The sequence below is a fragment of the Ciconia boyciana genome, chromosome 8, assembly GCF_034638445.1.
Source record: "Ciconia boyciana chromosome 8, ASM3463844v1, whole genome shotgun sequence".
Taxonomy (NCBI): Eukaryota; Metazoa; Chordata; class Aves; order Ciconiiformes; family Ciconiidae; genus Ciconia; species Ciconia boyciana.
Genome location: NC_132941.1, coordinates 6,833,125 through 6,848,147, shown reverse-complemented (window position 1 = coordinate 6,848,147; position 15,023 = coordinate 6,833,125). Strand labels below are relative to the sequence as shown.

The 15,023-nt window shown below is 40.0% G+C and overlaps 1 protein-coding gene across 6 annotated transcripts in view; it reads left to right on the top strand.

Annotated features, from left to right (window-relative positions):
• MCTP2 (multiple C2 and transmembrane domain containing 2) overlaps positions 1-15,023 on the top strand; it is a 126,264-nt gene that overhangs the window by 74,729 nt on the left and 36,512 nt on the right. For all 6 annotated transcript variants that reach the window (XM_072870156.1, XM_072870155.1, XM_072870158.1 and 3 more), the window contains 3 exons: positions 1,442-1,543; positions 2,202-2,276; positions 3,086-3,205. In XM_072870156.1, the coding sequence (XP_072726257.1) occupies positions 1,442-1,543; positions 2,202-2,276; positions 3,086-3,205 (297 nt within the window). The remainder of the gene's footprint in view (positions 1-1,441; positions 1,544-2,201; positions 2,277-3,085; positions 3,206-15,023) is intronic.

Here is a 15,023-nt window from a genome sequence, read left to right as displayed (position 1 = left end):
CCTGCTGGTCTGCAAAATAGTTTTTTGCCTGCCCGTTTCTTGGGAGCTGCAGCATCCTTTGCCGCCAGCTCCAACCCTACGTGTACTCTCTTGCAGTGAAAGCAGAGGTGCTTTGTGATCGGTTTAGTGCAGTGCCTATTATTGCTATTATTTATTTTCATTCAATAAATTCCATATATGTCTGCGTAACTCCCAGCATCCTGTTAAGCAAAGCTTTGGATGAGAGCATAGTAAAAGCTGGAGCTCCTGGTTGGACACTACAGAGGATGCAGAGTTGGTCCTTATGAGAGCCCTCTTCCCTTTCAACCGTTAGCCAGAAAACCCATCTACCCTTTGACGAGCTATTTGGTACAGAAAGGATGGAGCCACATTGGGAAGGGAAGTGACCTTTCCCTTGTCTTGTGAAATCACTTGGTTCCTGTTACGCCTTTTTTTTTTCCCCCCCTTACTCATTTCTAGCATGGATTCTATGAGTGCCTCTTCTAAATGCCAGAGCAGCAATAGCCATTTTAAATATGGTTGCAATTTCATGCCCCCAAATTTCCTCTGTTATCTTTAATCTTTGATCATTACAGTCCCTGAATGTAGCTTTTTGGTAAGCTGCAGGTTTTTTTATGTTACTGCTGTTTAGAATTAACTGGTCTGCTTCCTAAAAAGCCAAATGTTTAATCAATACATATCCTACTGTGTATAATAAATACATTTCTGCCATCACTTTTTGAAGAGAGAATGCTTTTGATTTGAGCCAAATAGTTTACAAAATGGTAAGGGAGGGTTTTTTTGTTGTGTGGATTTTTTTTTTTTAATAGATGTTTAATGTGATAGGGCCAACCAGCAGATTAGAGCATAGAAATGGTATTGAAATTCAGAGGTGGGGTGGGAGGAGAGGTCTTTTACACGAATTAGTTAATTTTGAACATTTGTTACATTAGCATTCGCTCCACTTAAGCTGATTAATTTCTTTGGATTGTGTTTGTTTCCTGGGTAATAATTTGACAACCTTGCAATACACTAAGCGTTAAGAAGTGGGTTTGTGTACTGGAGTGTGCAATAAGTAGGTAAGTTGTTGTTTGTGGCTCTTTTGCTGAACTTTGGAAGAAAAATCCCATTTTAAACCTGTAATAACAGAGGCTGATTACTTCCCATCAACTCACTGGCTTCCAGGGCAGAATTTTCAGACTGGTTATTGCGTGCGCTGCTCTACTATAAAGTACAAGGTCTGTAAATTAAAGTTGGACCATAAGAGATTTAATCTGCAATTTTATAGGTCTCTAATCCAACGGTCATTTTGTATTTCAGGCTCCAAGTATATTATCAGGGTTTGGGGAGGGTTTTTTTTGTGCTGGCGATTTATTTATCTATTTGTTTGTAGTGTCTTTAAATTATATTGTGAATTACAGCTGGGGAAATATTGATGCTTTTTCTCCCCCCCAAACTATAGATTAGAAACGGTAAACAAAGTTGTTACACGCTGAAGAATAAAGACTTGGAACGTGCTTCAAAAGGAGTAATTTACTTGGAGCTGGACGTCCTATTTAATCCTGTAAGTTGAAATATTTTCTCTTTGCTTATCGCTGGTGTAAGAAATGTGTGAATCTGCAAGGACGAGGGTGGGGGATGATGCTTTAAAAACCAGGAGCCAAACAGGAGAAGTCCTGACCTGATTGCATCTGGTGGTGGAGGGGTGTTTCACGCCTCGGGTCAAGACATATTGGGACCTCCAGGTGGATGGGACAGTGCAGGGGCATTTTTGGACTGACGGTGACCACAAGCGCCTTAGGAAGGAGGTGCCGGTTACTGTATGCCACGGCTTCATTTGCAACAGCGGAAAAAGGGCTGACCCACGATGTTCTCTTCCCAGGGTGTTGACAGGAAAATTAATGAGGCGTGGACACGGTGCACTTAGTTTTTAGGTGGCTGAGTCAGTCTCAATTGTTTATGCCCTACAGCCTTTTACCGAGTTAAATCCTATTTATTAAGGCCATCGTGGGCTACACTGCAGTTCTGCTCTTGCTGAAGAATTGGGCAGCCTTGCCCAATTTAACTCACCCACGTTTTTCCTAGCCGCTCCTCCTAAGTCACATAGAGGCTGAGAAGAGTGACAGCTCCTGAAATTTCTAATCAATACTGGTGATACAAAGCTGAAATAATGCACTTAAAACTACATGACATCTTTTTTTAATTTTTGTTGTTGTTGTTAGGTAAAAGCAAGTATTAGAACATTCAAGCCCCGAGAAAAGCGCTTCACTGAGGAGAACCGCAAATTTTCTAAAAAGGTGAAACTAGTCTCTGGGCTAAGTGCTCGCATTTGTTTTGGAAAGATTTGAGTTGCTGTAGCACGGTTGTAAGAACAAAACCTATTTATGCATAAAATGCCGAACGCATGTAAATTCTGTGTATTTCTGTATATATTAAAAGGTTTGTTTGTGTTAACATGAAATTGCTTTCTGATCTAGTTTGCATCAGTAGTTCTGCTTTGTGCTTCAGAGTGGGGAAAATGATAGCTGTGGATGTTGCACAGTTCGCAGCACCTAAAGCTCAACGAGAGCCTTATTCCCTTCTTTGGGAAGGAAGAAACCAGGTCTAAATTAGTTATTTAAAAAGTCCACAGGATTTTAGAACAATGGCCATTATCTTTTTCTTTTTTTAAATAAAGGTGCCCTATAATAAGGCTAAAATTCCCTATTTATTTCTACGGACTAATCCAAAACATGTAGAGAAGACGTTCAGTGTTTTGATTACATTCTCTCTGGCCCTTTTCCTGAGACATTGCTATATTTTGAGAATTGAAGGGGGAATGAAGGTAGGTTTGTGTTACTGTTTTATTTAGTGTTGGCATCAAGACGTGCTTTTTTTTTTTCCTTTTTCTTTTTTCCTAAGGGATGCGGAAAATCTAGAAGGTTTAGGTGTAATCAGAAAGCAGACAGGAGCTGGAGTGTGTCTCTGAAATAGAGGCTTTATTTGTAATATGTGCCCTGACATGCATTTGTAGCTTATATTATCCCTGTTTCTGAAGCAATAGTAGGATATTAGTGTTTGATTAAACTCCTCTTCTCCTCCCCTCCTCCCACTCAATATTTATCAGATCTTATCAAGAAATGTTGATCGCGTGAAAAAAATCACCATGGCAATATGGAATACAATACAATTCCTTCGGAGCTGCTTTCTCTGGGAGTCCACGGTAAAGAGCGTGATAGCATTTGTGGTAAGTGGATTTCTTCTTTTATTGCATGAGGCTAAGTGATATAAGATCTCAAGTGTTACCATTCGTTTCTCTCCACTGGTGTAAAGCCCTTTATCGTTTGCTGTTATTGGTGTTTTGTAGCTGCAGGGCTGCAGGTTTCAAGGCAGCTTGGGCCACGTTGGGCCTGTTGGGCACGGAAATTAGACCTTCAGGAATAGCCTTTCTTTGCTTGGTGCAGAGGTGTTCACCAACCTGCACTGAGCACTGAGGGTGCCCATGTCCGTGGTGGGTGATGCCACCCTGTAAAGGCTGTGACCGTGTGATGACGCTGGATTTGTTGTTTTGTTTTGGTTTTGGTTTGTTTTGTTTTGTTTTTTAAACATGGCAACTGGGTGGTAGGAAAGGAGGGAGGTGGTGGCCAAGAGGGTGATGCAGGGAGTTGCCTTCGATTTGGGTGATGCAGTGAGCTGATGGGTCTTGTCCCTTCCATCTTCCATTGCAATGTGGAGGCACTTCGCTGCAGGTTATCAATGCCTGCTATGCTCGTGTCCCTATGGCACGTAAGCAGCTCTGCTGACATCGCCTGTTGCAAATCTATTCTCTCGACGGTAATAATATGTTGCTTTTAAAAAAAAAAGAAAGACAAAAGGAAAAGGCTGGTCAGTGAGTCCTGCTGCACTCTGCGAACAAAAAGCCAAGTTCTCTACCTGCCTGTCCACTTTTCAGCCCTCTCCTTTTTCCTCTTGGTAGTAAACACCCCATTTGCAGTTTTCTCATAATCCATTCAAGCACAAAAAGGTTTTGCCTGCTTTTTATTCTGCGGTGTGACATTTTCTTCATGCTTGAAATGTTTGTCATGCCATTAAAGGTTGCAAAATCGTTTTGTGGTGGCCCAGCATGCAGAAAGAAAGTTTTTGAGTTGAGTGTTTATTAAGCAGAATAACAGCCACATCTCCAAGATTTCTCCCCCTTTTACTGTCTGTGAATTATAAGTCTCTTAAAGGTTCTTTTGAGAAAAACACTTCACAGTGTGTTTGCTACAGATGAGTAAAGTGGACCATCCCTGACTGCGAGAAGCTCAGAGCAGACAGAGGAGCTGTCTTTCACCCTGCAGGTTAGAGGGATGACTGGCACATAAGAGTAGGTAGGATGAGAGGGTCTTTTCTCTGTATTTTGTTTTTCTTCCTGTTGCTCGAAGCTTATTTAGATCATATTTAAAGTTAACGGTTCAAGAGCTGGTGGAGAGCAGAGCAGCCGCTATCTTGCTGAAGCAGTTATGGCCGTGCAAGGGAGCTCTGTGGTTGTGCACAAGGGAATCAGATGGTCATGCAGACTGGGGCTGGAAAGGGAGGGACATACGTAAAATCCCAGTGCCGATGTCTTACCATCGCTGTACAGCAAGAATCTAAGCACATATTTAAGAGCTTTGCTCTTAAGAGATTTTGCACCAAAATACTTGTGAAGTTACAGCTGTGAAGTTCAGTTTTCTGGACGTAGGAAAAGTTTGGAAGTGGTAGAGAGGCAGAAGAATAAGAAGGTGGGAAAGTGGGTCTACAGAAAAAGGAATTGATTCCTAGTGAAAAGGAGGATGAGCAGGTTACAAGTTACAGACTATTAACATTTTTACTGGATACCATAATACTTCTGGTTTCCTGAAAGAAAGTGGGTAATGGGAAAGGAATAAAAATACCTAACTCTAAGAATTATTACCGCAGGTTTTTTCTACAAACCAAAATTTAAGTCTGTCTGATTTTTTCCACGTGGAAATAATTCAGCTCTGGCACTTGAAATGAAGTGCTAATTATGTATCTCTCACTATTTCCAGCGTGTGTGTTCATAGTATTGAAAATATGCACACAGCGTGGTAGGTGCAGCATCCCTCCCTGCCCCAATCTGTATGTCAAATCCACTCTTAACAGGTTAAATAAAAGGTGTACCAAATATTGTATTTTTAAAATCATCATTCCCCAGCAAGCAACATCTATATACCTTCAGTACCTGTATCAACTTAGCCTGTTCCAAATTTGTCCTTATTGACGACCCGCTTGTGGCTGACACTGAACACCAGAGGCGAGGAAGATGCACAAAGCTTCTCACCCATTTTTCAGCCGGGCTCGTGAAACCATGGCTGGTAGCTTTAGTGTCAGCTAGGCCCTCAAAACATAAAATGCCTTTTTTTTTCCTTACAGACATTGTCCCTTGGGCCACTGGCAATAGCCGTTGTGACCATATTCTACATATTCTGTATATCTTCACTGTGCTAATCCCAGAGATTGGGTGGTCCTTAGGACCCCCCTCCCCTGTTGTATTGCCCTTGCTTTCCCTCTACAGGTAGCCCATGCCCCTTCCTGCAAGGAGGAATAAAGGGAGGGAGGAGGAGGAAGACAGGCAGACAGTATAATCATGTGAACCTTGTTTTCTTAAGCAATCAGACAAAAACCACTGCCAGACAGAAGGAAATATTTGTGAGATCATCAGAGCATGGCAATAGGCGAGGACGCGGTATCTTATACCTTCCTGTTTTAGTCTTCATTACTGTGCACCTCCCTCCCCATTAGTGCTGACAGCTCGCGTGTGTGACAAGGACATTAGCTGCTACTTCTGGGTGCACAAGAGAAAAAGAGGGACAGATAAAGAGGGAGGAAACAGAGGACAGCACAGGCAGGACACAATTGAATGAGAAAAATGCTATCACCATGTTTTCTCATTTATAAGATACATCATCCCAAGCTAAATTTCTTTATTAGTTTTTAATGGTGAGAAGAGACAATCCAAGAATATGTAAGTAGATTAATTTTTTTGCCCTATAAAAAATGAAATCATATTTTTCATCAGCATTCTGCGATTTTAATCCAATTACTTTTAACCTGACTTAATTGTATAGGCACTGAGGACTCTGATTGGGCCTGCTCAGGCACAAGTAAAATCAGAAATTTTTCAGGTTTGGCAGCTTTGGAAAAAGAGTTGAAAGGGAGGGAAGGTGAAAAGCAAAATTTCACTTTTGGTGATATTTGCCCTCTGCACAAAGGGTTTGGTGCAAATTGTGTTACACAAATTCTAGAAAAAACGTCCTGGGTCAGAGAAGAGAGTTACACGTAGGTTTTCTGGATTCTTTATAGTGTACATTTCACCACTGGTCTGGTGTGAAAAATGGACACACATGGTTGTGCCTGCCTGGGAATATCAGGAGTATTCCCACATGTGGAAAATGTTGCCTGTAGAGTTAATAGTGTTCATATACCGGGAGAGGTCTTAAAAGACTTAGACTGTGTGTTCTCCTCCATCAGTTCAGGATTTGGGGGGATTTGTAGAATTTTAAGATCAAAAAGCTCTTCAGGCATTCTACTCTGTTTATTTAATTTTGATATAGCTATCTCTAGTCAACCCTATATGTTGCGTTTTGACTGAAACGTGCCTCTCAAAAAGGTCTTTATTTTGAAGATACCCAGAGACGTAGTCTAGGACATCCCTGTATGGGTCTGCTTGTGTGCCTGACACTCTCCATATCCCACCCTGGACAATTTGCTCCCAGTTTCCAGGGTGAATGTTGTGTTTTTAGCCTGGTCCTCATCAGTCCTTCCTCTTGTCACACCCTTCTCCGTTGAGACATCACTTCCATGCTGCATTACTCGTGTTCGAAAAGCTGGAGCTGCGTGGTGAAATGTACCTGGGGGAATGTCTGTTCACAAGTCATGTTGTATATCTGTGTGATTGTAAGGTGTTTGTTTTTCCCACTTGTGCATATGAAAACTTTTGTTCTTACCTTTCTGATGCACTTTTAAACCGAATTCCTCGTCCTTCCTTCCACATGCAAACACTGCCTGCCTGCTCTGCTCCCCCTTCTTCCCTGGTCCTGGAAGTTAAGTCCGTAATAACTGAATTATTCTTACTGTACAGTATGTATTTTTAAAATATTTTAAAAGTTAATTTTAGTCACAGAATGATTTTCATGAGGAATTATGCATCATTGCACATTGTGCTTGTGATTTTATACAACATAATTACACCTTCTATTGACAGTTTTCTCTGCATTAATGGTAATTATGTCATTTAATGAAATTACAGTAATTGCATTAAAAAAACTATAATCTGGTGCAAATTAAAAGGATATATTGACTGGAATTTTTACTATCATATATTTTGTTTTAAAGTTTGCAGGATAGTTGCAAGAGTCATTGACTGGATCAGGCAAACGATGGGAAACCAGCCACTGTAGCACCTCCGGTGTGACTGGCAGTGCTCGCTGCTGATTTGCTTCAGGGTCCCTGCACACTCACCCATGCCAGCATACTTCATTTTTACTGGCAGCATGTCCCACTATATCAGGTTCAGGCTTCTTGCTAATCAAGGCTGCTGCCAGGGTGGGTACAGGTGGGAGCTATTTTTCGGGCTCAGCCCTAGCTGGGTCAGCCAGACAAGGAATGTGGCATGCACAGGCAGTATTTATTTATTTTGCAGTGACATTGCGGTGTGCCTGATAATTATTTTATGATGGGTTAGTACCAGGAGGAAAGGAAGGAATATGTGGTGATGCAATGTAATGTGTTGGAAATGTGGAGTTTCTGGTCAAGCTGACTGCAGTTATTTAATGGTGGGCAGCTGGGAAAATGACAGGCATGGGATCATTTTGGAGCAGTTTGGGCATCCCAAAAAGCCAGCTGATGCAAGAGTAGGGAAGCCCAGGGATTTCTGGATGCCCAGCAGAGCTGGTGGGGGTCGTGGATGCAGCAGAAACCCGAACTTAAGCTTTTGAGCTCCTTGCTGCAGAGGTGAGATTTTGGCACCCTTCCCCATTAAGGTCTCCAAAACTTTTTAAATCCAGAGAGAGCTGGAGGATGCCCTGTTTTTTGGTGCTGGCCTCTTGGGCTGTGGGAACTGGAAGCCTCAGGAGTCACAGGACAAGCTGGGTAAGGCTGCACGTGTGTGCATTACTGTGCCAGTTTGCTTCACTCCTAATCTGGGGTAGCAGCAGAGAGAGAGGTTAGACTCTGCAGCCCATGAACTTCTGGGCATCTCTGCCCAGTGTGCCATTTAACACACTGCCACTTAAGCTTGCGATATGGGAGCTGGATCTGAGCCCAGTGAAAGTCATCTCATAGAGGAGACACCAACCATCTTATTAGACATGAACAATTTTTAATCCCTGTTGAGCTGGGCTATATTTATACTGATGACCTACAGGCAAAAGGCCATTAGCTTGTTGAGTGTCCTCTAAAATTGCTAATTGCGTATCAGTAAGAGGGAAATGTTCTTTTCCCTGAGGAAAGATGTTTGTTAACTCAAAATCTAAGCCTTCTGGAGTTTACTTGGGGTAAATCTGTCACTCTGCATGTGGACCAGTGTCTTCTGCATGTTATGATTAGACTTTCCCAAGCAAAACACAAAATGTTCCAGTTCTGTTTGTTCTAAACATAATTCAACCCTGGACATGACAACAATATATGGCTAAAACATCCAATTTAACTTGTGCATTGTTTTGCAACACAGTGATTTTTTTTTTTTTTTCTCCCCCCTTGGTGAGAGGGGAGTTATAGATCAATAAAGGCAAATTCCTGGGACAAAAGTTTAACAGGGAACACGAGGAATCTATGGACAAGGGAGACCAGGAACAGCTATGAAATCCAAACAACTTAGGATAGAGACCAAGTCACCAAGCATCTCTTGGACCTCTGGCCAACCAAGCAGAGGACAGAGGATAATTTTCACTGAGACTTTACTCGTGATTTACCAGTAGGTGGTAATAATTCACTTTTCTATAGAGTAGGGAAAAAAGATGTGCTCTCAAATGAGCTTCCCTAAAATCTTTCATATTTTCTCCATGAATTGTCCGCTAATTTTGAACAAGCAGTTCCCTGATAAAAAGCACAAACCACCCTGCCATGACTACATGTGTAACTGATGAGAAGGGTATAGTATTTTTTCTCCCTTTTTTTAATCCATCCTCATAGCTGAAGACGAAATATAAATCATTGTTCCCAAACTATTTGGGAACAGTATTAAAGTAATGGTAAATTAAAATGTCTCCACATTAAAAAGCTAAATAAAATGAATAGATGTAATCCTAAAGAGAGAAGAATGAGTATTCTTCAAACACTGAATAGGGAACTTGGAAAAAGAAAAAGCTTAAAAAAAAGGAAAAAAGTATTAATGCAAAAGAGATGGTCTTCCCCTTTACTGTAGAGCTTTTGCTAAGGGCTTTTCTCAGCCCATTTGCAGCCTTGTTTTGCTACAGTTTTAAAGAAGCAGTCGGCAAAGGGACGAATGCAGTTCCTTTTTAAATAGAGGAGCTGTAAAATAACACTCTGATACAAAAATTTGTTCATATTTAAGGCTAGAGCTAGTGCTGGAGGAGCAGTGAAAGGCTAGGTTTCAGGAATGTGACCTAGTAAGTAATTCTTCAGAGCCCCTAGTATTTCCTCCCTTCTTTCCCTCTGTAAATCCCTGGCAAAGGCACATCTTTAAAATTATTGCCTTGAACTCCGGTGAAAAGGCTGGATCAGAGGTATGTTTTTATTTTGAGCTATTATATCCCAGTAAAAGCATTTTCCTAGTGACGGAGGAAACATTTACATCCTGCTTCCTCCATGCTGCTCATGGCAGTGCCTGTGAAAATTCACCATTTGTGCATGCAAAGCCGTTAGGAGCACGTTACCTGACACATGCAAGTAACTGCTGAGATGAGAAACAGGCTTCTCTAGACAATTAAAGGAGATGGTTTTACCCTTCTCCCAGCAATTTTTACATTTCCAGTATTATTCTTCTGTGGTTGAGGGGAATACAATTTAAGTTTGAGATCCCAGGCTTTGCTTTGCTGCAGCAGTTAAAATTCCTGGAATAGCAACAGTGATATTGATGATGCTGAGAGACACACAGCAAAGTAAACACATGTTATTTCCAGCTCTTTCAAAAATGCAAGAACAAACAAGGACAAAGTTAATAGGGAAATAACCACTTAGAAGCTTGACAACACGATAAACAAGATTTAAAAAGCAAAGTTTGATGCTTTGGAGTCGGGGTGAGGTGGAGCTGAGCAGAGACCAGTACAAATATCCTTTCTAACTTGAAAAAGGATAGATGGTCTTATGTTTCCACCTCAGAGGTTTTGGGGATTTGCTTTTTACCAGTGAAATGTTCCAAAATAAAAATAAAAACAAACCCATATTTTGCATCCGAGGAGTAATGTTCATGTCCTAAGGGCCTGCTTATCAAGGCACTTACCTTGAGAGAGTCCCTTGCTTTTGGGGTTGGGGAGCTTCCTCTTAAGTCTGTGCTGTGCTCATATTTTTGAGCAATAGTAGTGATTGCTGTGTCGTGTACTCAAAGCTTACGTGCCATCGCATAGGAGCGATTCCCCCGCACGTGGTAATGAGAGAGACACAAATCCCTGCCTCTCCCTCTTTAATTGCGTTACGTTGTTTTTACTTGATGATAAAGCCATTTAATACCTTGGTTGTGTGTGTTAAACTTTATAGTCAAAGTATTCAGGTAAAAGTCCAGATCTGCTGGAGCATAAGCCTCTGTACAGCTGGTCAGCAGGAATGCGTATGCAGACATCCAGTAAAGAATTAAGGCGACGAGAAAGAAATTCAGCTTTGTTACAGTATATAAATGTATCCCTAGAAGGTGCCTGCGTTAAGATATATGTATCTATCTAGCTATCTGTCTGTCTCCAGAACTGGGTTAGAAATACGTAGTTTTCATCCGTTTGGCTATCTAATGACAGCCCACAAAGCCAAGCCCAAATGTGCAAACAATTTATCTAATAAAAAAGAAACCAAACCAAACCCACTAATGAAGAAGGGCTCTTTATAGCTAAAACCTGAACTAAATGCATCTGCAAACAGTTCTGACCGGCTTTCTGCTCGAGTTGTGACCTGTTGGAGAACTCTGCTCGGCGCTTGCATTTCCAGCTAATTTGATATTGCCTTTTTTTTGCGGTTGAAGCTTTGTCATTTGTTTCGAAGCTGTCATTTTTATTAGTCTCCCTGGCTGATCTTTTTGGGCTCTCGTCAGGTGGTGTATGTTCTCCATTGTCTGCCTGGTCTTGGCAAGCTGTAGGTCCTTTTATTGCCATATGACGTGGGCGTGCTTGCAGCAGTAGCCTGTAATTATACCCACCACAGGTGACAGTTACAAGAGAGCTTTGGTAATAATTTTAGCTGCCTGATCTGATGTTTATGAAGAGCGAACTCTCTTTGTGGTCTGGCTGGAGTTTGCTATATTGTTTTGTACTTTAGCCTTTTGATTTACGAAGGCTTTTTTTTTTTCCCTAATATATAACGTCTTGTGTCTTTTGAAGTTCTGAAGTTTTGTGAGAGTTTATTGTTGATCTTATGCCGTTTTGTACATTTTCTATTTGTTTTTGCATATCTTGTATTTATTTTGCTTTGTCCGGCAGGGTAAAAATCGTACCCTTTCCTGTTGCTGGTTTTATTTGTATATTTAACATTGCTGAACTCCTGTTTCTAACCACACTTTAGCGGATATGATGTGTTCTCCTAGCTGTGAGACTAATCACAGATTATAATTTAATTGTGGGGGTTTTTGTCTTTGACTATTATTTAACTGTTTTATAAAAAACCAAATTCAATATCCATGAAGGCAGCACTGGTTCCTTTACTCTCGATGGAATTGCAAAACTTGCATATGCCGAAGGTGAATTTAGCTCATGATTCTTACTGTTACCTTACAAATCTACATCCCGATGTTAGGAATTTGCTACAAAAAAGGTGGGAAAGACTGAAGTGCACACTCCCTGAAAGCTGGCTTTTCTCTTGTGGTGTATTTCTTTTTGCAGTTTTAGATTCTTTAGAGGAACTTCAGATTAAATGTCTTGAGCATCTTCTGAATTTGTGAGAAAGCAGTAATTTGTAATTCTTATCAATTGACTGGTAGGTTGAAAGACAAGAGGAATTTATTTGTAACCATTTGCTAGTTTACCTGGTCCTAAAGAGATGATATTTCGTATCAGGATCCAGTCACTTTTATTTTTCCAATTTGTCCATTGCCTTTCCTGAAAGTTCACTTTATTCATAGATTAGAAATTGCATAAACAAAGATGAAATTAGTATTCTAAGTTTAACGAATGCTGCATCTGTGTGAGACTCATTAAACAGGAGCGTGACAGAGAAGCTACTTACCCACCACTATTGGAAATACCAGAATTTGAGAAGCTTACGTGTAAAATTCCCAAAGTCTGGCATGCATTTGCACAATGCAAGCTGTATGGAAAAAGGTATACAGCTCAGCCCAGACTAAAAAAAAAAGGTAGGAAACCCATGGTATCTATTATGAAAAAGGTATGTATTAGGAAGTGAAATTGTCATTAAAAGTAAAAATTGCTTTACTTTCTTAGTATGTGCTTTTTTTCCCCCAGAACCCCAGGTGTATTGATTTTCTTTCAGTCAGGATCTGCTTGGTTTTGTCTCATTATTCACATTACTTTGACCTGGCACCTCTTAGAAAGTACTTTAAAGCACTTATTTTTACAGAAAGATTGTAGATGTTGACTATTATCTCCCTTGTCATTGGTGGAGCAAGCCTATCAGTATTTTGTGGGGTTTTTCTTCTTCTTTTTTTTTTTTTTTTAAAATTTTAAAAAAGGCAAATCCTTTATTTTTAACACAGATGTAAGCTTAGAACAGTGCATTCCCTCAAAACATATATGCAGTTTTTATACTTCTAAAATGAGGGAATAAGTAGAGACATGTCTGTAGGCGGTTTAAATCACCGTAACTCCACTAACTTCAGCAAACCTATGTTATTTAACATCAGTTAAAAATCTCCACCCTCATTTTGGGGCAAATCCTGTGCAAATAGGAGTAGCAGGTTTCCTAAGAGGAGGAAAATCCTGTAGGTGGCGATGGACCCTCATGAATGAGCCAGCTCTGGCACTCAGGCTTTTGTCACATTTTTCTGGCAGGTTTTCTTTCTCTTGCTTGAACTATTTTATTTTTAATTTAATTCACCCGTTCTCTCAGAGCTAATATAACACTAGTTGCAGAAATCTTGACAACTGGAAGACATTTCCTATTTGAAGGTAATGCAACATTTTGGTTTTATGATGGAGACAGATGCACCTTGAGGGGTTTCTCTTAAAGCATTCTGCTTCTTGTGGGGCTTTTTTTTTTTTTCCTTTTTTTTTTTTTAAATAAGAAAGAGTTGGATCCTTTACAAGATCTGAAATAAAAAGGGGTTAGTATAGAAGCTACAAAGCAAATATATTTTTGTAAAAGCCTGTTCTCTTTTAGTTTTACTTTTCTTCACCAGCAACTAAGATGTGCTTTGACTTAGAGGTTAGTCTTAAGCAACCAGGAAGTTCTCAGGTTGTTTAAGGATAGCAATAAAAATAAAAATACCCTAAATCAGAATATGTCCCTTCCATTTTTCTCAGCATTCATTGGAAAATAAAGCTGGAGCACTGGGATAACTACAAAATCCCAGAAATCTGATTTTTAAAAAATCTGTACTATTAATTAGTAATAAATTTGATGATTGCCACAGTAAAGGGTTACACTGGTACCAGTAGCATCAACAGAGTTTTGATCACTTCCCCCACCGCTTCATGAAAATTAAATTTATTAATCTTAATTGTGACATCCATACTGCAGTCAAGATTAGCTTGGTTTCAGGTGTTTTTTTGTTTTAAAGGCAGTGCTGTGATTTTGAGAGGTGTTAATAAATATGTAAAACATGTAGTGTTTTGTCCTAGTCTAATACGCTGATGTATTTTAGCCTTAACGTTACCCATGTAAAGTCAGCATGTTTACTGAAAGATGAGTGTCATCTGTGAGCAAAAGTCTCCACTAAAACAGCCTTTATTTACTCTACTAGCTCAGGTTCAGAACTTTCTACTTGCTTTTTGGGAGAAGTTGCTGTCTTCTGTACTTTCCTTCAGCTTTCATCTTTTAATGGAACAGAGGAGCTGCACAGCTCTGTATCAAAGCCAATTGTCAACTTTCATTAGATGTATTCTATTGTTTGTTCAGATTAGAAATAACTGCATTACACTTTGACTTTGAAGGCTCGTTTGTTTTTAAATATACTAGGTCTATGTGACCTTTTTGTCATTTGTGATGCACTTGGCTTGACAAATTTGAGATACCCATTTAAACAGCAGCAAAAACTGTTTGTAATGCAGGTACTTCACAAAAGGCACTTTTTGTAGGTCTAGAAAAGTAAACCAAAATCCTGCAGCTAATACAAAGTATTAATAGATTCATATAAAGTATTTTTAGCTTGCACTGTACCTCAAATACATTGCATGGGGGCAAAAAACCCCCACAGCTTAGTGAGACTGCGGCACCCGTTATTTAGCAGTGGGTGGGAATCCAGTTAGCTGGTCTTAAAACCCCATTATGCATTGTCCATATGAGAACTGTTCAGACGTGGCCTCTGTCAAAACGTGATGGTGAGGAAGTCTAATTCCATTAAAAAAATGCACTAAGCAAATTTTCTTAAAATGTTTAGAATATTAAATGGGAAATGCATAATTGATACAGTGATATTAGCTTCCCCCCCCCCCCCCCCCCCCGAACATGCCCATCAGGAATTAGATGATGACTTGTTCTAGCAGTTAAGAAAACTTCCCCAGATGCTTCTGTATACACATTTGGGAAAATTATTTGCAATGATATATTTCAATTTCCTTAATAAACTAGACCTGTCTTCCTAATTCCCTTCCCCTCAAGTCCCTCCACGGGGGTTAAGAAATGAAGTATTTTGAAATTATGATCAGATAACTGTTTCTATGAATAAAAACCTAATCTATGCTTTTTTAAAAATAGATTTATATTCCAAAGCTGGGAAATAAACAGTGGCGGTAGAAAGGAAATATGAC